The 24,701-nt window shown below is 36.4% G+C and overlaps 1 protein-coding gene across 2 annotated transcripts; it reads right to left on the reverse strand.

Annotated features, from left to right (window-relative positions):
• Window positions 1-10,994: 10,994 nt before the first annotated feature.
• LOC149848651 (vacuolar protein sorting-associated protein 60.2-like) lies at window positions 10,995-17,942 on the reverse strand. 2 transcript variants are annotated; one of them, XM_090012090.1, is made up of 7 exons: window positions 17,618-17,942; window positions 14,660-14,811; window positions 13,377-13,470; window positions 13,226-13,297; window positions 12,769-12,880; window positions 12,482-12,633; window positions 10,995-11,308 (listed from the first exon to the last, which is right to left on the reverse strand). In XM_090012090.1, the coding sequence occupies exons 1-7, from the start codon at window positions 17,684-17,686 to the stop codon at window positions 11,255-11,257; spliced, it is 705 nt and encodes a 234-aa protein (XP_089868216.1). In that variant the 5' UTR covers window positions 17,687-17,942; the 3' UTR covers window positions 10,995-11,254. The 2 variants fall into 2 exon arrangements, with proteins under 2 accessions (XP_089868216.1, XP_089868209.1); XM_090012083.1 differs by having other exon boundaries at window positions 12,482-12,880.
• Window positions 17,943-24,701: the final 6,759 nt, after the last annotated feature.

The following is a 24,701-nucleotide window of genomic DNA, read 5'->3' on the forward strand; positions in this document are numbered from 1 at the left end:
GGTACCATCTACAAGTTCATTTTCTAAAGCACCTTGCCATGTGATTGCAGCTTGTATTGTATTCCCTAAACCAATATGCTTTCATCTCAGGTAGAAAGCTTCATGAAGGTTTTATATATCCTAGCACATGAAGTTGTGCACTTCATACATTCCTCTCGTGCCAACGCTTTCCTACTAAAGTTGGATCTCTCCAAAGCATTCGACGCTATTAGCTGGAATTTTCTTCTTGCTTGCTTGGAGATGATGAACTTCGGTGCAAAGTGGTGCAGTTGGATCAAGAGTCTTCTCCAAATTACTTCCAACGCGATCTGTCATAACTTGTGGTGGCCAAGGTACGTTCTTTAACTTGTATAGAGGTCTGCGCCAAAATTTATCATCGTTAAGTCCAGCACCAAAACTTTGACTCACCAAAAAAGTTACTTGCTCACTTGACTTTTGCTTTATTCCTTTCACAAAAAGCTTTCAAAGCAATGATCAACTAAAAAGCCTTTCGAACAATACATAAGTTGGAAATTGGGATACTGGACAGGAAGGAAATTACCAAATGGTCTATATATTCCAGTCGTTCATCTTCGCACAGTGCCACTTTTTTTTTTTTTTTTTAAGGCAAGTTGGGTTAGGCAGACCCCTACCAAATATCTCTTACGCCCCATGTGGCATAGGGATTCGAACCTGGGTCTTCAGCTTGGCACAGGACCCAGCTTACCACATGGGATACCACTCAGTGCCACTTGTGCAAGTGTACCATGACAGTATACAATTGATGGCAGTAGCACAGTAAGTGCATTTAATCAGGCAGTTGCAAGGATACATCCGATTCAATTGCTTTGGTACCGTATTGTTATCAATGGTGGGGAACAGTGTACGGTTACATAAATGTGATTGAAGTCCCTGATCATAACTCTGCATAATGCTCTACATTCACCGGCAAATCTACCATCTATTGCAAGTCAAGGTGATATCTTTGGCCTCAAACCAACCACGGGGACCACTTACTACACGCCACAATCTAGATGGTGACCGTGCACAGTTCATAATACAAGCAGATCCACCCCCCCCTACTATGTAATTTAAGAGCCAGCTGGCAAAGCCTTCCAAAATCGAATTTGATGCTCTTGAAAAAGATGTTTCTTTCAGTCCAGATCACCCACCATGCTGAAACCAACCTTACCCGCCACAATGATTCCCATTTTTTTTTGTCGTAAAATCATGAGACCAAGCAAGAGCTCCCAAATAACGAAACTCGAACGAGTTTGAACAAGCGGTGCACCTCAAGTTTGAAAAAATAGGTCTAGAACGATCAAGCAAAACCAAAATAGGTGAGTCGTGTCCTCTACTGCTTTCTCGCAAAGAACACACATGCTGAGAAATTGAAGCCCCCATTTTCCTGACATTAATTTGGGTTTGAACACGATCCAGAGCCACTAGCCACGCCAAAGCTTTTACCCTTGGAACGGGCCCCTTACCCCATATACAATCAGTGGCAAACCAATTCATCCTGGATGACAACAAAGAATGATAAACTTGCTTAATGGAGAACCTATCTCCGCTCGCCAGGCCTAGTGAAGCCACGGGCGGCCATGGCCAGGCCTAAGATCCCTGTCACTGAAGGAGCAAAGTGTCTTCCGCCACTCCAATCAGAGGGATGAATGACACACTGAACTGGGCGTCAAAAGAAGGGAGTCAAGTAGACTACCATATTTTTGCCTAACAAACGTAGCCCAAGGATATGGAAATATGGAAGCGATCCAAGCCCACTTCAAGACTAAAACGATGCACCTTTTTCTTAGAGCCGGAATCTCCAAACTTTTTGTGCCTACCCCGCTTTAAAAAGTTTGTTTCAATTTTTTTCTAAAATCATCTACACGCTTGATTTTGTAGGGATCGACTTTCAGGTGGTTCGATTCTAACACCAAGTTAGGTTTTTATAAGATTCAAAAATCAAAGACTTACCATTTTAAAAAAATATTTATTGCTTAAAAATTCATTTTTTTTTCAAAAAGACATGATCCAAGTGTAATTTTCTAGCAAATCGATCATGTAGAAACGTATGTAGGAGGGTCAGATTTTTGAAAAACAACCTAAAAACCCTATCCATGTTAATTTGGTGGGCACACGGTAGGCGGCAAAAGCATCATGCACCTACCCATTCCTCTCTCTCTCTCTCTCTATATATATATATATATATGGGTTTTTCAACCTTTTTTATTTTATTTATAAATTCGGACCATATAGATGTGATCTTTGTACTTCATTTTATAGAGATCAACTATTAAAGTGTTTCATTTCGACACATGGGTGGGTTTTTATAAGGTTCGAAAAATCAACTGTCTAAAATCTTTTTAAATTTTTTGAGGCTCCAAACATCATTTTTTCATTCAAAACAAATGATCTAGGTGTGGATTCTTAGTAAATGGATGATACCCAACACATTTATAGGTTCGGAACCATGTAAAAAGCACTGGAGAAGCCAAAAAACCCATTGAGCACCTAGAAGATAAATATTGATGAGTGAAATAATTTTTTCTTCAAAAATTTCCAATTTTTTGTATATCAAATATTAGGGATGTGATCTCATGGTTTGTTTTAATAGAAAACATGTTTTTGAATCATATGATCATGATAAGTAATCAGGTTTTTAAAGGGGTCCAAAAATCACCCGTGCAATGTGCCAAAATTTAATAATCAAAACATCATATTTTTTTACATAAAAAAGCATTATCCAAGGCTTAATCCTTAATAAACAAACCATGTTGAATACATCTATGTAGTTAGATTGAGTCGATACAAAACCCTGTGATTTCTAGTTCGCTAGTTCCTTACCTTCATTAGTAGCAAATATTTTTTCACATATATAGTCACTAGAATATGAGAACTAGAAATATGACTACCTCCAAAGTTTTTTTTGCAAATCCAAAAATGTAATCGACATGGTTGGATTTGCAAAAAAAGTGTTGAAAATGGCCATATTTCTAGTTCTCATATTCTAGTTACTCTCTCTCCCTCTCTCTCTCTCTCTATATATATATATATATATATATATATATATATATATATATATATAGAGAGAGAGAGAGAGAGAGGTATCACCAAACACGCAAAGTTTTTTATGATGTCAAACACTTTATTGCCGCTGATCATGTAAGATCAGCGACAAAAAATATATATAACTTTTTAAAAGGATGCTTTAGCAGTGGTCGTTATTGCCGCTAAATTGTCTATTTCAGTCCAGAGCTTTAGTGATGGTCATGACCATTGCTGAAGGAACTAGAAATAGATAAGTGGATGCGCTGGGCACGTCCGACAATGCAAGTGATGATATATATGGGTCAAGATTTGTTACAGTCGTTTGTAAATCAAACGACCTAGTAAATGGAGTGGAGCTCCCTTGTTTGAGTTTTTTTTTTCTCACATAGATGTGATCTACGGGTTTTGTTTAGTGAGAATCAACTTTTGGATCACCCAAATCTAACCTGTATACAGGTTTTTTTTTTGTGATTCAAAAATCAATGGTTATGAAGGCATTGATTTTTTCTGATTCATGAAAACATGTTTTTTCATCCAAGAGTCGATCGTACTAAATCGAGTTTGGTGAACACATTTATGAGGTTAGATTGAGTCAAAACAACTTGCATTGTAAGATTCAAACTAGACTATAGGTACAATTGCCTTATGGGTTAAAATTTTGTAATAATAAATATACAAAGAGCTGAAATTCATTGGATAGGACCTTGGTTGTGTTTTTTTCCTATGTAAATGTACCATTTTTTTTAGTTGTAAAGTTTTGGTTCATTGATTTCTGAAGCCCATAAAAGACCAGCTTACATGTCTCACTTATATGATTCAAAACCTATTTCCTACTTAGAAATACCTACAATTTTAAACTGAAAGTATTTTACTTATTGGGGTTACAATTATATTTCTCTACGAGCTTTCATCCGAAGACTGAACAAATTAATGCCCTACTTAGAAATACCTACAACAATTAGTCAATGCTAGGTAGCTGTGATTGGGTTCATCTGGTAGATGTGGATTGACGCACTGAACGACCCTTACACATTTCAAGGAGATTTAAATGGTTTATTAATTATTTAGAGGGACTCAACTGGATGAGTAACTAAATCTGTGAGCATAAGAACCATCGTCTCTTTGCCTTAGGAACTGTTTGTTTCATGCAGGTTTCATAAAAATTTATGGAGGCGGCCAGGGGTGGAACCAGAAAAATTATATTGGAGGGGTGCCTATATATATATATGATTAATCTAACATGAATTAATTATATTTAACATTAAATAAATTTAATATTATTAAAATAATTAAAAAATCTTTAGAAGAATGGTATTTTTCAAAATACACTTTTGAGGTCAAAAAGCTAACTTTGATAGGTTTATAAAGTAACTTTTTTGAAAAAAGTGAAGTAATGACATTTAAAAAATATCATTCTTTTAAGGTCATTTTAGTTATTTTAATTAGGTTGAATTATATATATATAAGATTAACTATAAAAAATTGAAAATGCGTAAAAAAGAGAAAAATACAACCAAGAAGAATTCATGAAGCCACGGCTACTGTGCAACGAGAGAGAAGTCAAATATTATTTTTACTTGGTCTAACAAAAAAAACTTATAACTATAAAAAATTGAAAATGTATTATTTTGAAAAAACTGAAGAAAAAGCGGCACCACTATTAGAACACCAAAAACCATGGAGATGTCTTCCTTCATCAACCTCTTTCTCAGTCCTTAAATCTATAACATAATTGAAATATTCATGAATTTCATACCAATTGAAAAGAATTAGAAAAACCTAAATATTTACTTCTAAATAGTTTCTCCTTACAGGCTATCTTTGTCTTGTTTTTCCACGCCACTTTGGTGCAATATCTGCATTTGATTCCAATCGAGGGCATCTAGTAAGGTAGAAGCTTGGGTATTCAGCAAACCACAACAACAACTACGCCTTCATCCCAAAACAATTGGGGTCGGTGATATGAACCAAAAAAGAAAATCATTCTGTGTCTTTCACATGAATCCTTCTCTTCCAATCATTTCTATCCAATGCCATGTCCTCGGTGAGATTCAAAGCATTCATATCCTTTCCTATCATCTCCATCCATGTCTTCCTAGGCCTACCCCGACCTCTTTTAACTAATATATTTTTCCATTTCTTCATCCTTCTAACTAAAGCATCATTAGGCCTTCTCCGAATATGTCCAAACCACCGTAAACGATTATCTCTCATCTTATTTTCAATGGGTGCAACACCTACCTTCTTACGTATCTCCTCGTTCTGAATCTTATCTTTTATTGTATTTTCACACATCCATCTAAGCATACACATCTCAGCTATACTCATTTTTTGAATATGATGTCTCTTGGCAGCCCAACATTCTGTACCATATAGTAAAGCGGGCCTAATAGTCGTCCTATAAAACTTTTCCTTCAATTGCAATGGCATTTTACGATCGGACAACACTCCAGTTGTACTTTTCCATTTCATCCACCCAACCTTTATCCTATGATTTACATCTCCATCAATTTCTCCATACTTTTGAATGATAGATTATAAATATTTGAAACAATCATCCATCGGTATTTCTTACTCACCAAGTTTCACTACACTCCCATCACTACTTCGTTGCTTACTAAACCGACATTCCATATATTCTGTCTTACTCTTACTCAACTTAAAACATCTTGCTTCCAATCTTTGTCTCCATAATTTTAACTTAGCATTAACCCCAGCTTTAGACTCATCAATCAAAACAATATCATCAGCAAACAACATACACCACGGTACATTTTCTTGAATTGATATCATAAGCTCATCTATCACTATAATAAATAGGAAAGGGCTTAAAGCAAATCTTTGATGTAACCCAACCGTTATAGGAAAATTGGTTGTCACCCCTCCACAAGTGCGGACATTGGTTACTACTCCTTCATACATATCTTTAATTATACTAATATACTTGAGAGAAACATCTTTCTTCATCATTGTCCATCAGAGCACGTCCCTAGGTACTCTATTGTATGCCTTCTCCAAATCAATAAAAACCATATGCAAATCTTTGTTCCTTTCTCTATTTCTCTCAATAAGTTGTCTAAGAAGATGTATAGCTTTCATAGTTGATCTTTCAAGCATAAAACCAAATTGATTCTCTGATATCATGACAACCTTCCTCAACCTAAACTCAATCACCCTCTCCTAAAGTTTCATAGTATAACTCATGAGTTTTATACTACGATAGTTTGTGCAATCTTGTATATCACCCTTATTCTTATATAGAGGCACCAAAGTACTCTTCTTCTACTCATTAGAAATCTTATTTGTCCACCAAATTTTGTTAAAAAGATTTGTCAACCATTCTAAACATTTCTCTCTCAAGCATTTTCAAGCCTCGATGGGTATACCATCTAGGCCAACTGTCCTTCTTGATTTCATTTTTTTCAAAGCCTCTGCAATTTCTTTCTTTTGAATTTTGCGTATGAAGTCACGATTCATCTCATGAAAAGGAATGGAGAAGTCTCCAAGATCCTGAGCATGACTTCCATTAAATAGCTTATCAAAATAATCTTTCCATCTCTCCTTAATCTCCTCTTCTTTGACTAAAACCCTTTGCGGTTCATCTTTGATACATCTAACCATACCCAGATCCCTCGATTTCCTATCTCTCATCTTTGCAATCCTATAAATATCCTTCTCGCCCTCTTTGGTATCCAACTTGTCATAAACCTTCTTATATACCTTATCTCTCGCATTTCTAACTACTTTTTTTAGCTTTCTTCTTTGCTATCATATACTTCTCCAAATTCTCATTATCACGACTTTTACTTAGATTTCTATAACACTCCCTTTTAACCTTAATAGCTAATTTGACATCATCGTTCCACTATGATATATCCTTACCTAGCAGTGCACCGCCTTTAGACTCACCCAATACCTCCTTAGCCACCTTTCTCATGCCACCCGCTATCGTATTCCACATTGATTCTGAATCTCCCTCAAGACACCAATCAGCTTCCTTAACTACCTGCTCTACAAACATTCCTTGTTTAGCTCCTTTCAGTACCCACCACTTAATTCTAGGATCTATTCTATGTCTATTCCTTTTGTGGCATTGTCTAATTCTAAGATCTAAAATTAAGACTCTATATTGTGTAACTACACTTTCTCCCGGTATAACCTTACAATCGATGCAACAACCCCTATCTCTCTTTCTAAGTAGAAAAAAATCTATTTGACTCATATTAACTCCACTTTTAAATATTACTAGGTGAGACTCCCTCTTCCTAAATCAAGTGTTTGCTAAGATCATATCATAGGACAAACCAAAATCTAAAATCATTTCTCCACTTTCGTTTCTTTCTCCTATACCATAACCTCCATGGATACTCTCAAATTCATCCCTACTAATGCCTACATGTCCATTAAGGTCACCGTCGATGAAAACCTTTTCTCCATAAGATATCCCTTGTACTACTCCATCTAAATCTTTCCAAAATTGACGCTTAATGGAATCATCTAAACCTACTTGAGGTGCATAAACACTAATAATATTAATAATATCCGTACCTAATACTAATTTAATAAGTAAAATCCTATCACCCTTCCTACGGACCTCAAATACATTATCTATAAACTCATCACTCATAACAATCCCTACTCCATTCCTATTCCTATTTATTCCTGTATACCAAATCTTATATCCCCAAGGTTCTATCACTTTTGCTTTCTCACCTACCCATTTGGTCTCTTGTAGACATAAAATATCAATCTTTCTCCTACACATAACATCTACCAACTTACCAGTTAAAAACCCTATGTTCCAAGTGGCTAACCTAATTTTATGGTCTTGGACTAACTTCTTTACCCCCACCCGTCCAACAAAGTGAGGGAACCCTTGCCTATTTAACACCACACCTGGGCACCGGTGTGACGCGTCGCTTCTGGGCGACGACCTAGCAACCCTTGCCCATTTATACTGCCTCCGGGCCTATAAAGTATAGCGCGTCACTCAATAGGGAATGCCCCAACGAAATTCTCATATTGGTTCATATTTATAGGGTATGACTAAGTTTTTATGCTGGCTGTCACTGGCCTACCACAACCCTCCTCATTTATCCGGGCTTGGGACCGGCAGTGTATAACTAGGCGGAGTTGGGTATTCAGCAAACCGAGGGGATAAAATCTTTTCACTTCTTTTACTGACGCATCTGCATGAGCACTACCAGCTTGTAGAGGCCTAATTTGTTGCAGCTGAAAAACCCATCACCCGTGAATTGCTGGACCTTGACCACTCAATGAGTTTGTGAGTTTCTGGAGCAGATTCATTAACAGCCCAGGGAAAAGAAGAATATTGAATCACAACATTGTGATCACATTTAGATATGTTGGAATTAACAGATAGATTATCTAAGCATTGGCCTCAACTCAGCAAGGGCTTCCTGCATGCTCAGACCTTCCACTGGGCAGAACATTAGAAGGTAAAAATCTGCACAAGGGTTTAAAGACGTTACCATAGCCTCAGCTGCTTTCTCTACATGCCTGCATGATTCATGATAGTTATTGGGTCTAACAAAGGCCCAATGGGATCGACTAATACAATCTTGACACAAAAGCTACCTTTTCATGCAGACTTTCACAAGTTGGGTTTATGTGTTTAGCAGTTGTTTGCTGCACGTCCAAAAATCACTCGCTTTAAGGGTCGGGCACGTCAGTCCAAGCCTCCTGCATGATTTTTTTTAGAAATTCTTGGGGGAGGTCACCGCCCCCTGCCCCGCCCTTCTTGGTTCCTCACCTGGAGACTGCACCCATGTAAACATCCAAGCATCATCATCATAATGGAAAAGTGCTATATATGTTGACACACACAAGTATGACTTAGGCCTTGTTTGTTTCATTCCCATGTAAAGAAAAGGCTTTACATGAGAATGGGCATGAATTTCTAAAAAAAAATCCTACAGGCTTAACCTCATGCGAAAGCTTTTGAATAGATTTAGGCATAAAAATTGGCAAATGGTGAAAAAAACTGAGGTTCACTTGTACCAGTATGGCACTTTCCCACCATCATAATTTGGTGTTTGTTTCATTCATGCTAGGAAAGGGTTACATCAAGGTTGCTAGCTCAGCATTTGAATTGCCTTGTAAGTTGCATGAAGCAAACTAGGCTTTAGTTTATTCCACCACCTTAACTTCCTTTTTCACATGTAAATACTTTCATACCTCCACTTATATGGAGGTACTTTCATGAGAAGGCTATAGGGATCGACTTTTTAGAAATCCGTGACCTTTACTATGAAAGACCCTTCCCTTCCATCCGAATGAAACAAATGGGCCCTTTGATTATGCACTAAGGAGGTGGCATGTTCAGTGATAGGCACGGGAGATTTGATACATACATCTTTCTGTATCATGTCACTGGGCAGATTAGATAGAAATTAAGATCTTGATTCCCATCATTAAGTTGTAGACATGAACAGGTTCTGGACCCAATTTGTGTTTGTTTCAGAATATAGACCAGACTGACTTCTTTTGGATCTTGGATTAAAAATCCATATCTAGCAAGAAAAGATATCCAGGCCGGCCTCAGCCATATCCGATCCATTTTCAGTCACTGTTAATATTTCAATAAAAGAAATTGTGACCCTAATGTCTAGCTTTTTTGCATGGGATGTCTCCTACTGGCCTGCCAAATTAAGTTTCTTGGTCAACAAAGTGTTTTATTAGGCACTATGGAACATAACATGAATGCTGTTTTGGTAGTTTTTATATTTTTATGACTAAGCGAGGGAAACCCCGAGTGGGGCCCAGTGGGGCCCACGACCACCATGCCTTACGTATCCCACTTCTGAAAGCTACGGACACACCTGTGCGCTAGTGGGGTTTGATCCGTGCCTTCATCTCAGCACACTTATAACTACCCTCACTGGCCACCTCATCAAGGTGGGCCCCCCGATGAGAGAGCTGGATGGTTAGGTTGCACTATCGTAACTCAAGTTTGAAATCCTAATGGGATTATCATCTAGTTTGTTTAAACAAAATGTAGTAGACATGTATTTATAAGAATTTAAATGTAGGGATGCAAATGAGTCCAATTCAGAATGAAAGTTTTGCAATGTTTTGCTGTTCCGAATCTCATTCAGATTCAAATCCCAATTTAGTTGTTTAGGCTCCGACCCATTAGCATACCTATTGCAATGTTGTCAAAATTGACTCTAATAAGCCCATCCGGATTGAATCAACCCTACAACATATAGCATTATCCCCAAAGCTGAGGTTCATCTCCAGTCGGCTAAATTGATGCAGATGACTGTCATAGAGAAAGTGTGAAACTTGTGTTGCAAGATAAATGACTGATGTAACAGCAAACAGGTACCATATTCTCTGTAGATGCATTATTATTGCATCTTTCTCTTCCAACAAAAGAGAACAGTTTCCACTGCCGTTAGAAGATCAGAAAAGAGAAAATTCTCGGATCTCTGTACATGTGGTCAAAAAGAAATTTGAGGCGTCTTCCACATGCAGTGCTTGCCAATCTACCAAGATAGTGTCGCGACAGATTTAGATCCAAATGCAAAGGTACTAATGCACATGTATCGCTCATCTATTGCTTTACCAATTGCATTTCCAATGAACTTAGTTGAGTGAGGCTATATTCCTAGATTATCCAAAAAAAATCGTAACACCATGCAGTTGAAGAATGCATCTTCATACAGTTGTGGTGCAACCACACTCTCAGTCGCTATATCAAAGAGGGGCGCATCTTCATACAGTTGTGGTGCAACCGCTCTCAGTAGCTATATCAAAGAGGGCTCTTTCGATTTTACAAGACCAAAGAAAAATACATAATCAGCAATAATCAATGCCTTGCAATGGCATGCACAAACAAATAAGTCCACTCAAGCAAGACTTGTGTTTGGTTCCGTTGGAATTTCAAAATTCTATAAAACAGGATGGAAGCTAAATAAACAGAATTTATATGTAGAGATCACTCAAAGCAATGGCAACATTTTTTTCCTTTTCTCAAATGAAATGTAGATGATACACAAGTGTCCACAAGAACAGACACAAAGAAAAGATAATCAAGTGATCAACATCTTGATATTTTATACAAGAACAACCAATCAACCTACATTTCACCCCTCATACTCAAAACTCTCATTTTATCATTTACCATTTCTGAAAATATTCCCCACACAAATAGAATTATGAACATGAGGAAGGAAACGGAAAATCATAAAAGGATGACATACTATCCGCGAAGTGAAGCTCGGGGGACAGCAGGCAAACCCATTTCATCCTCGGCCTGCAGAGTGAAAGCAAGTAGTCAACATCAAAACTCTATATGCTATTACTCGCTGAAACTATAGAGCCTTCAGAAAGAAACATAAAAAGAAAAAAGACACTGCAGTGGATGAAAACATCAACTTGAGTGCACCAATATTAATTAATGAAATTACCTAGCAGGTTCCATTAATCAACAGATCCATCAAATGGAAAAGTCAGAGTTACCGGAAGCTTCTTAGGTAGGTGGGAAGCTCGCTTCGGAAGCGCGATACTCCTCGCTTCCGAAACTTCATGGGAAGCTCGATTCCCCCACGCTTCTTCTATGCTTCTCATACACATGGTCTATGCATACTATATACTTTTCTCACGTTTCTTTTTATCTTTTTCATGTATTTTCTCTCACGCCTTCACTCACTTTCCATGTACTTTCTTTAAATTGGTAACCATCATTGTTAGATTTTAACAAAAATTTAACTCCTTTATAGAAAAATCATGAAATATAAGAATGATCAATTTTATTTTATTTTAGTTTTTATTTGTTTCTTGTTTGATTCCATATTACTTCATCTTTTATTCATATTTAGTTTTTAAATTGAAACTTCGCTTCCCGCTTCGTATAAATTTTAAAATGCCTCGCTTCTCGCTTTTGCTTCCCGTATCGTTTCCCGCTTCCGCTTCCTAGTTTGGCAACCTTGGGAAAAGTAGGCAGCAACAATACCATTGGCATCTCATGTCAAGTGTGCCAGTGTTGTTTCAACAAAAGGGTAAGTAGGTTTTGCTAGCCCACAAAATGAGAGATGCAGGTATACAATGAAGAAGGCATTTTCTATAGTTCATGAAGATCGTCACATGGATACTCCATTTTCACTCCCATTCTGTGTCCCCTTATATACAAGCCAAGTCATATTGGAAACATCATAAAAATGCCCTATCCATGTGATGTAGATGAAGATCAACGGCAAGCAGAAAATAATAAAAAAGTTCCATACTTGGCAGTCAACTCATACATGAAAGTCAGTGTTACGAGGAAAATGTCCGTTTTATAGTTTTCAAAGAGAAAACAACAGTTTTTGGTCTACTCCTCTCGAAGGAATTGTTTATTGTTTTCCAGAGTCATGAAAGATTTTGGAACTTTTGCTTTAGAACCTCGGATAAGAAAAATTTTCTGGTGAGCCAAGAATGATGCACATACCTGAGGATTTGCTCTAGGTGGCACTACTGCATGACCTGATGGAGCCACTGGTAGATTAAGTTCAGCTTCTAGATCAGGTTCTTTATCAGGTTGAAGATAACTTGGCACAGCCTCAATCTCCGTGCCCATATCAGCCTCCAAAGCATCCAGCTCTGGTATTGTGTTTTTACAAGGCAGAACAGAGTAAGACATTATAAAAACAAAGTAACAGTTGAATACATAATAAGCCAACACAAAAGTTTTATATTGGAAAAATGGGATCATTGAGGACCAATCATTCATATTACCACCCATAAGGTCTTCTTCATCAATGTCATCAGGCACATTGTAGCTTCTACCAAGTGTTTCCTGAATTTCTGTGCTCACATCCATTAAATCCATCATTTCATCTTGCATGCTCTGCAGTATGACATCAACATAACTGAAATGAGAAAAACATATACCTGATAAAATCGTTAAACTAGTTATTATTCCAAACATCATACTAAGTCCCCCCAAAAGATCATCATTTCATAAACAACAAATGCAAGTCTTTCTTTGGGAACCAGCAGTTGGAGAAGGAACTGAGAATTTTGGTTGGAGTTCAGTCAAAATCCTCATGATAGTTGTTTGGAAGAAAGGCAGTGAGGGAGCATTTTAGGGATTGAAAAAGTTAGTAAGATACTCCATAATCCTCAAAGTCTCTCTAATGCTCAGATCCCAAATAGAGCTTAAGGAGAAAATCTTTTAGAAAGAGAGTCTTACATCTACGTCTTCAATCTTCACTGTCTTCATCATGCCTTTCAACTCCTTGTTTGCAGACTTCAAAGCTGACATCTGAAGAATAGACAAAGCAATTAGCTGGAGTCTGGCCAGGAAAATTCATCTATCAACAATCAAATGAGAAAAATCTTACAGTTTGTTGAGCATCTTTCAATCCTTCAGTTGCAAAAGAAACCTGGTCTAGGTTAAACGTTTGATTGTAAAGCATGTCACGTTGTCCTTCATACCTGGGGGGAGTATTAGAATGTGGAAGTAATTGTGAGAAAAAGAAAGATTAATTTTCAAAAAGAAATGAAACAACAGATTTAGGGATCAAATACTATCCTTGTCAGCATAACATATTAGTTCATAAAAGAGATATACAAGCATTGTATCTAATCCACAGAACCTATGTCACAGGGACACCTCTTTTGTTGCCCCGTGTTGATGCGACACAATACATGACAAGCCCATGAAATGTACTGATAATAGTTTATCATTAAGAATTTTCACATGTTATATAATAATAAATACATTATATATATTTTAAAATATCAGAATATACTTTTAATCAATTGAATAATAAAAATCCATGTCACCATGTCCTATTTTTTAAACGATTTGTGAACATGTATCTCAAACTCATATTGAGTCGCAGTTCGTGTCTCTGTCTTTCATACATAGCAAAGTACTGCAAAGCCAAACAGACAATGCTGGTCCAATTGGCATTTATCCAGGAACTGCTTTGATTCACATGAAGGCTTACAACAATCTTATGATAACCCACAGTAATATACCTCAACATCAAATTATTTTGCAAGGGGGGCAAATCTAAAACTTGAAAAGAAGAGATCCAATATGATCAAACACATTGTGTGGTTCCAACCAAGGTTGTAAGTATCATATCGTTACCCGTATCGGTCAGGTCCAAAATAAAATACATATTGTATCATAAAAAATCATAAAATTTTAATAAAATTTTTCTAAAAATTCCAAAAAAAATCATGAAAAATCTGAAAAATTAACAAAAATTGTAAAAAAAATTATAACACATGAAACAATGATGAATTGCACAAAATACAACCATAAAATCACATATGGCAATAGTTGCACTCGATTTTCAATCGGTTTCCACTCATTACTCGAGTGCCCCATTGCCATGAATACTAATAAATAAATGATATATTCATTTGGCATACATTTGAAGATAAATGATCTTAACAATGCTGCTGAGTATCCTGGCACAATTGACTTTGATCTTAAGTTACTAATTGGAAGTTGTGAATGATGATCAATAAGATGTTAAAATATATTTCCCATTCAATTAATTCATGAACTGAAACGTGATGCCTGACTAAACCAAAATATTTACATCAAACTTGTGCCATACTATAGGACAGAACATATTTTTGGGGAAGAGTGCATGAAGAAACTTACATTCGTTTTTGCTTGAGTACCCTCAGGGCACGAGCTTTAACAGCCTCTTGAGCAGGACCAGCCCTTGTCTTCTTGATCTGCTCTTTGTATCTAGCTAGCTCTGCATCAAGTCTTCTTATTTTCTCATCAACATTTTCTCCTCTTTTGTTTATCTGCCAGAAAAAGCAAAATACATTACTTTTGTTAGAAACTAGAACAAGGACCAAGGTGCAACAACATCAGTTGACAAGAAAACATTTATTGACCAATGAGAAATCACATGCATAGCATTGAAAAAATCTGTTAATAAGAACACAATACCTAACAATAATCTAAAAACAATGTACCATATGAACAGAAAATACAATCCAAGGTCCATTTGCTGGATATAAATCCAAGTTCTGAACTACTGGTACCAGTCATATCCATAAATTTTAAGGATGTGACATATGCAGAGAACAATGCAATGCATTATTTGATGCACATTTGATCTTCTCACAAAGAAAGTTGCAAATATTTCCTAGATGCAACATGATCCAGAAATCATCAAAAACATGAACCATATGAATCTTTTACAGGGGAAACTATTCGCATATTATTTAAAAAATCATTTCAAATCTTATGACTGTGGCATCATCATCTCATACCGCAAAATTAATGAGTTACTCACAGCTTCCACAAATCCAACAATAAACATACTGCTTTTTCATTTGCAGTGAACAATTCATAAAAGCATACAGTCCTAACCCGCCAATAAAATGGATGATCAGCAAAGTCCCAAGTTCCTAATTGCTAATAATATGCCAATGCTTCCTATTAGAATTTGAAAAAGTACACAGGAATATGCAATGTGAGGATTGCAAAACAGAAAACGATTCAACAACTCCTGGAGAAAGGGAGTCATGGATCAATCCTGTGGCTCTGATTCTATGAGATTTGGATTCAAAAATTATTCTAAGGCTCTGTTTGGGAGCCATTATTGGGAGGGGTGATGACAGGGGTGGCCAAATTGGTGAATTTGGCAACATCCTTGCAAGGATATTGTTGAAATATGTTGTTTTTTAATGCGGTCTCCTCTCCCAAAACAGCTCTCAACTACGTCTCCCCTCCCAAAATGGTGTTCCCAACCGATGGAGTTGATTGGATTTCATGAATCCCCCATCACTGCTCTCAACTACGGTTTCCCAAACAGAGCCTAAATAACTTTGTAAACAGCTAGTAGCATGCCCTAAACCTAAAGCCAACTAGTTTGTATATCCACAGATAGAACAATTTTCTCAACAAGTAACAAATGAAGGCAACACACCAGCTAAAAAATATAAGCATGCAGCACCACAACGTATATTACCTGGACACTCCTAGAGGTCCAGCAGATATTTTTGAACTTCAAAGTATCCGACATTGTCGGACATGATAGACACAGCGTGTCAAGTGTTAGACACTTCATGTGGTGGTGCATGGACACTTCAAAAATAAAGAAGTATTCAAGAAGAGCCAAGCTCGAACTTCTCATAACTTAACAAGTGGAGCTCGTGCATAGATTGTAAAGTTCAAGTCAAGTCTGAGTAGAACTTTAGCTCATCAAACTGAGCTCAAACAGTGGCATCAGCTTGGCTTATGTGCACCTGTACTGATGACTTCATATCCATGTGAGACAGCGACTTTATGACATGGATCAGGAAAGCAACAATTACACCAAGGACTTCTCCCCAAGACAAGATAATGTCTCCATACCAATATTAACACAAATTAGGATCATTGTTGGAGTTTTAGCCATGCTGGGAACTCAAGGCCACTCTCCTAATTTCCAGCACATCAATCTCACTAAGAACAATATGCATTAATGAAGGTTTAGCCTTGCCGGGTAACCAAAGCTGTTTGTCTTTCTAACACATCAATCTGACTTACAATAGGTATCAAAGAGGAATCATAGACATGTCTCTTGATTTGCAGATAGTGTAAAATTATATCTGCAGTTTTTTTAGTTGAATACCTTCAATATTTTCTTCTTGCTTGTTTTCTCTTACAGTAAAAAGGTTCAAACTTGTGAACCACCATGAGGAGAATTACATTCTGAAGATATTTTCTGATAAATGCTAAATGGCATGCCAATCCCACAAAACCAGGCTTCCAGTAATAGAGCGAAAAAGAATCTATTCAGGGACTAGATTACCAGCACCTCTACCCTGCCATGGTCAACTCCCTTGTTTTTTCATAACCAAAACATCATCTACTCTAAACACAAGAAACCCATGTTCACTCCATACGGTCATATTTTTTGGCAGATGATACTGCACTGGATGTTTGATTAATGCTTAATTGGATACCATATATGATCATCATCATGCCTTATCCCAACTACGTGGAGTCAGCTTTATGAGTTCTATTTTTTCACTCCTTTCTATCTAGAGCTACCACTCCTGTCACTTTACACTCCTTGCCGCCTCTGACTGCCTCCTTCCAAGTTTTCAATGGTCTTTCTCATTTCCTAATTCCTTCCACTTGTATCATGTCAACATATCTTCCTCAAATACAAGGGAAACTAATCATCCCTCACTACCCTACCATTCCACCAACATTCCGCGTGAAGTGAAATCTCTGGTGCAACTAATTGAGCCAACAGGCGCTAAGCTATGCCCCCACACCTCAACTTAACTTGATTTCAAGCCCACAAAAATTTGACGCCATGAATTGCTGTTTGACGCAATAATTCGGTATAATAGCTTAAAAAAAAAAACAAATTCCAAATGAGGGAGTAAGGGAAAAAGGAAACCCACATGAAATCTTACGCTCCCCACTAAGATTTTCATTATACCTACATCTACCAAAAACAAGTACCACTAATCTCAAAACTACATAACTTCTTCAAATCTAATCGCTAGACCACCAATAACCAAACCAATCTACCCAAAAAGAAAACAAAGAAATAATGAATGAACGAATGAAAGATAATGAAACACAAAGAATAGAGAGGCTCACCCTATCAGAAGCATCATGGATAGAAGGAGGAGGCTCCTTTTCCTTCTTCCCACCAAAGATCCTCTTCATCTTTTTTATTGTAAAAGCCTCAAGTTTTGCCTCAAAAAGAAGCACTACCAAGAACTTCTTTCAAAGAAATTGGAGACACCCAATTCAGAAGAACAAATCGAGTGCTCGAAGAAGGATCGAATGAGCCACTACCAACAACCAAACGACGTCTCGGATCGATTTTTTACATGACCCCCCAAACAAAGCCTCGTTTTTTCCTTCGCATCGAAGGAAGACTAAGACATGCTTTTTCTATTTCTTTCCTCTTGAGTCCCTCCCAAATTCCAAAATTCTGCTTGCAGCCTTGCATTCTTTAGATTTGCAGTTATCCTCTAGTCATGTCAACCGGACTCAACCCTTAGCTAATGACACGAACGGGTTTGGGTCGGGTCATGCTTGACCCCACATTGTATTTGCAGAGGGTGTGTGATTCGGAATCCGGATCAGATCTTATAATAAAGTTCTAGATCCAGTTGTTAACGGCCAAATTAGGGATGCAAACAGGTTGTATTCGGGTCGGATATATTGGGTTCTAAGGTAACAGGTTTGGAGAAAGATTCAGACTCGAACGTAGAGAAGCTACACCAAATCTGGATCCAATTAGGATATATAACCTAAGTGCAATTAACATGTAGGGATGCAAACGGATCGGATCCAGATCAGCTAAATACATAGAAAAGTTGGATCCAGATCAGGTCGAAACAGTCAAAAATCATAAAAGCGGCATAGTAATCCGGTCCGTTTGCATCCCTATTTACATGTCAACAACTTGGACTTTGTCAGGCTTTGAGTTGGACTTGAACTCAGGATTTGTGATTGAATGAAAATACTAAAACCAAATCCAAGTTCGTTTAGTTATCAGACTTGACTTTCGCGCCCCAGATCTGACTAAACAGAGTTGGATCTGGTTGGATATCTGACCGAAACCTTAATCTTTTACATCCTTAACGGAGAAGCTAAATTTTCAAAAGATCTTCGAGTGGACAATTTCTAGGCCCTCTTAGGGTTTCAACGGATTGGGTTTGGTTTGGACTCAGGTGGAACTAGACCCAAACCTGATTTGAGATGATCGTACCAGGTCTGGACCTGGGTCTAATCGGACTTGTCACAAGAGAAACCATACTCAAACCCTATAAGGATTACATAAACCAAACCAGGTAAAACAATATATTTTATCATTTTTACAATGAAAAATTGTGGATCTTAATTGGAACTCGGGCTAATATAAAATTTCACAAACCATACCCGGCTCCATATATTAATCAGACCCTTCAAGTCCAACCCAGATTCTAATCGGGCCTTCTTATTTATCACCAAACCCTGACCCTATAGTGTTTGGTACGGGTTGGGTCTGAGTCAAACCTGACCCATTGACACCCCTAAGCCCTCTCACAAGGTAAGTTGTGGGGCATGAACCAATGAAGCTAAATTCTGCATAAAGATACTTTAAGCCCTGTGATATCGGATCTGCTGAAAATGAGTAAAATCTATTGATTTTCATGTTAAAAGGTAACTCGATTAGGTTAGACCCAATCTTGACTCAGGTTTAACCATATTTTCACCCAAATCTCACCTGGACCCAACTAGACCTGACTGTATCCTACTCAAGTTCAGATATGCATAACATAGATCCAACAGCATGAGTTGATTCCAGTTTCACCTTTTAGGTCCAATCAGTTAAATGGACCAGATATAGTCTTTCGGTTTTCTATCTACACTGAGAAAAAAAACATGACCTGATCTGAGCTGAACCTCGTCAAACTTGGGTCCAATATCTGAGTTTGGACCCAATAACTCTAGATCTAGTCAAATTGAATGTGCTTCATCAGTGTGGTGATAACAATAATTTGTTTTGTTTCCCTCAAAATAAAGACTTACTTTTTTTATTTTAAGGTCAACATATTAGAATATGATGCCTAAATTTTTAAGTGATTTCTAAGCATTTATTAGTCTAAAGGACCCCTATGAGAGAGAGATCATTAAATTGGACACCCTGGACTTTGCAAGCTCAATTAGTCTATAAGCAAGTCTTACATACATGTCAACCAACGGATCGGATTTCATCTGACATCTGACTGCCAAAATTCAGATTCTATAAAGAATAAGATTTCATAACTCTAACATATATGGAGTGACTTTGATGCTAAAACAAGTACTTCTAAAACGTTGTTTTAAGATAATTTATATGCATCAAGGAAGACCATAAGAAAACAACAAGAGAGTTAACGAAAGAAAAAAAATAGGAAGATATGTGGTTGTAAAGCAAGACTGACCGTTAGGTTGGGTTATTCTTAATATTTAATGCACCTTAGATGCATTAATTGAATATGGTATGAAACCTTCTCAAGTGATAGATGTCTTAGTCACTAAAACAAAAATAAATGAAAAATGTTTCTTTTACCGATGAATAACTTAGAGTGCATATTCAAAAAGAGAATAAAAAATATTATGTTAAAAATTATCAAAATTACAATGTAATATTTTATAAAAAGAGAAAAAAATATACAGTTTTTACTGTAATATTCAAATTGATGACAATAGAGATATCGACAATTGTTTTTGGACTGATGCTTTATCGTGTGAAGACTATTATTATTTTGAAAATGCAGTTGTATTTGATGCAACATATAAAACAAATAATTATCTAATGTTTTTTGTCTCATTCATTGAAATTAACCATCATAACCAATTGATCATATTTGGATGTGCATTGCTTATAGACAAAAAAAAACCTTCGTTTGGATTTTTCAAGAATGATTGTGCGAATGGGTAGCCGACCTTCATTCTAGATTATCATTGATTCAAATCCAACAATTGTGGCAACAATAAAAGAGGTATTCATAAGTACATTGCATATGTTGTACACGTGATATATTATGCAAAAGGTTTTAGGATTTATGAGAAATTTGTATAAAAGTTATCCAGATTTTAAAATACATTAGGATGGATCATTTTACAATTAAAAAAAAATAAGTACAAAGTTTGATTCTAGATGATATCCTTATATCTTGAGATAAAAAGTAATAAGTGAATTAATAACCTTTGGGAAGACCATATACTACCTTCTAAGTACATCAAAAGATGAATAATTAAAGAATGCAAAACATGGTGCCGTACATCAATCAGTGTGTTCATGAGTATCAAGTTATGAAAAACCATGTGCTTTTGTTAAAAGTAAACAAATGTTTCAGTAATACAGTAGAGTGTGATGATGGTTACGACTATAGTTTCAGACCTCTTAGACAAGGCATCGAATGAGTTGGCACAAATTAGCATTTAGTTTTATGCTACTAATGATAATGTTAGTCTTAATGATAAAAACACACGTAGCAAAGGTAAAACCATGAAGGTGTTGCATTCCACTAATGACTTCATAGATAATGACATTGTTTTGAAGGATCATGATTATGTACATGCTAACGAAAATGGTAAAAGAAACCATCCAAGTACGCATACTAAAAAATATGCAACTTGCAGTTGATCATAATTCACAAAAAGTGCAACCTCAAAATAAAATCAAGATAATCAATTGCTAATTTATTTGTTTATTTATATGATGATTTATTGCTATGTGAATGCAAGTTAATTTTGGTAGATTTTTTATATTTTATAATATTAATTGATATTGTTTGCATTTTTTTTAGAAACACTTCTATGGATGTCATTGCTGGTAAACCATGACTGTCATATTTGTAAAGAGAGACAAGGCATGATAAAAGAAATTGTTTGACATTGAAAAAATGTCATAAATTTTAAATAATTATCAAATTTACTTATGAACTTTGGTTTTTTCTTGTTTAAATGGCTTTTTTTGCATGTCAAATGTATCAAATGATGAAGGTGGACGTGCATAATGTACAATGAAAAAAGCATGGCATCATAGTGAGGTATTCTGATTAACTTTTAATTTGTTATTAAGGAAATGTGTGTGATTATCTTTTGCTTTTGGTATGAATGAATTTATACCTTGATTTTTTGCTTATTTTTATTTTTTGATAGATAATGGTGATGGTGATGGTGATGGTTTGGTGAGGTTAGTGGTTTAGGCTTGGGTTGTTGGTACATGATTGTGGCTCGAGTGGTGGCTCAAATGATGGATGTGGCTATAGTGTTCCTATAAATACTTTAGTGGTTTTTATGTGATTAAACACTTTTTGTTGAATAAGTTACTGATACACTGACAGATTAATTGTGTCTTTAGGCATTTGGATGGTTTTTTAAGACATGCATTGATTAATTATGGCTAATGAGTTTGATATTGGCTCTTTGAACATGAAGTTTTATCATTCTTTTATTTAGAATATAGTGCTTGTGACATATTTTTGTAATTCTTTGGAATATAATGCTTGTTATAGAGATTTTTGTATTGTAACATGAATATAGTACTTGTGACAGGTTTTTTTTTGTAATTTTTTAGAATATAATGCTTGCAATAGGATTTTTTATAATATGATATGGATATACTGCTTGTGATAGGGATTTTTGTAATTCTTTATAGTTCCAAACTTTTATCTTTCAATGTTATTGGAGCATTCTATTTATGTGTATTCTTGTCTGTCTCCTTAATTTGTGTATAGGACAAACTTTTGGTTTTAACATTGTTTTGGAATTGTTTATTATACCCCTTTTTGTAATACTTGCAATTTTTTGAGAAATTTTTGTAAAATTTTGCCAGTTTTTTCATGTGTGATAAATTGAAAATAAAAATTTGTATTAAGTGTCATACTATAGGTTATGTAAGACTAGGAAATACACTCACACACCAAAGGGGTTCTACTGACCCTAGTGAAATTCTTCTTTTCAAACTTCATTTCTGAAGAATTTAAATTTGGTGAGAAAAGAAAATTAAATAAGTAATATAACCAAAATTTTGGTTCAGACGCATTCACATAAATTTGAAAGTAATTTGAATTCTTATTTAGAGTCATTCTACTTAAACCTAATTTCTAGTTTTGAAAGAATTAAAACCTAAATTCTAGGATGGAAAGGCTGAAACAATGAGAAGAATGTGGAAGGTCGCCATAGGAAAAGGAAAGAAAAAAAAGTACAAAATAAAATAAAAGGGATTTTTGACTAGTTAAACATGCTTGCCAAGCAAGCAAGTTTGAACTTGGAAAATGGAAAGGTTGAACCCATGGGGTCGACCAGCCCATATCCCCCATATTAGATGTAGTATAACCTATGTACAATGAATAATATATATCTGTAATTCATATAACCTAAGCTAAATAGAATACAAAAAAAAAAGAAATTAAAAGAGAGAAAAAAAAATTAAAAAGGTGAGGAGAATAGAAAGAAAAGCATGAGAGAAATCAAGGGTTGAGATTAACCAACTCTTGACCTAACTCCAAACTCTCTATAAATGCAAGGGAGGGGCTCACGCCCCCTCCCCGCTATTTGCCTCTCTTGGATTTGAGACTCTTTCTCTCTTTTTCTCTCTTGTTCCCTATTATTCTCCCTCCTTCTCACTACAAGAAAAATGCTAATTAGTGACGAAACTTTGTGACGGAAAAAATCCATCGCAAAGTGACAACGGATTAGAGAGAGAAAACCATCCGTCGCTAACATGTGAAATATTTACGAAATTAGCGACGAAAAACTTTTCGTCGCCGAATCCGTCACTACTTAGCGACGAATTTGCGACGGAAGTGTTTTATCGCAAAACCAGTCGACCTTAGCAACAGAAAGTTTTTCGTCGCTACTTAGCGACGGAGATTGCAACAGAAATATTCCGTCGCTAAATACTGATGTAAAACGCACGCTACTTAGCGATGGAGTAGCGACGAAATATTTTCGTCGCTCATCCGTCGTTAAATGTCGATTTTAAACGACCTAGGGCACGAAATCGATTTTTTTTTTTACTCTCACCCACGCCTCTCTCTCTCTCTCTCACCCGCGCCGCTTTCCGTCCTCTCTCCGGCAACCAACGCCTCACTCTCTCCGGCTATCGGTGACCGCCCCCCTCCCGCTCTTCGTCGACCGCCTCATCCTTTTCTCCGGCTACCGGCGATCGCCCCTCTCCTGGTTTCCATCGCCTGTCACCACCGCCGTCGCGACCCCTAAGGTAAAACCCTCTGCTTCCTTTGAGCTTTTCGGCACCAGCGTCTGACGACCCCTCAGGTTAAGAACTCCCTTCGTCTGTCTTCTTCCTCTTCATCTTTTTCTTTGATTTAGTCAGGCGGCAGGGTTGTTATCGCTAGTGGGTTTTTCGACGGGACGAGAGGGGCAAAATGGGAGGGGGTGAGAGGAAAAAGGAAGGGGACTGCAGTATTATGGAAAATGGGAGGGGACTTCTGGCACCTATACGGAAATTACCATCTTTTCTTTCCCTTTTTTAGTTCTTTTAAAAAAAATTACATCACCATTCGTAGGTTTCATGATCCAGAGGACATTTACTGTAATATGAATATTTTATCATCAAAATTTTGTACAATAGCAACCATTCATTTTTTGCCACTTTAAAATACATGTCTGAGCATCAAGATGCTTAATCAAAATCATGTTTTTTTATTGAATAAACAATGATAAACATGTCTAATGATTCGATCTATCATAAAACACTTAAAACTGTGTTTTTTGAAAGACAACGAAAACTTTGAGCCTAACCATATATATTTCCACATGTGTGAATCCATGATTCATTGTACAATTGTCATATGCGTTCTATAATGTACACATCATTATAAAATATAATATATAGCTGTGTGAAACATGCAACATACATTTCCTTCATATGCATCCAGATCCATAAATATTTTAGTGGTATAACACATCATGTGCATGTGTATTTTTTTGTGTTTCTCCACATGCATGTGTGTATGTGTTAGCCAGTGTCAGGACCACGTGTGTATCCACAAGATATGCACGTGAGTTAGTGGCATGTGAGTTAAAAATTTCAATTTGTTTGGTAGAAGTGTTTTTTTTCCCTTCTAGCACTGCAATTATAATAGTTTGCAATGTTTGATGTGCAATTATAACATTTTTATTTGTTAGAATATGGTTCGTGGAGGTCACAGTGTTCGAGGACCAAGTGGAA

Source organism: Nuphar pumila, chromosome 1 (assembly GCF_984573655.1).
Source record: "Nuphar pumila chromosome 1, dmNupPumi1.hap1.1, whole genome shotgun sequence".
Taxonomy (NCBI): domain Eukaryota; kingdom Viridiplantae; phylum Streptophyta; class Magnoliopsida; order Nymphaeales; family Nymphaeaceae; genus Nuphar; species Nuphar pumila.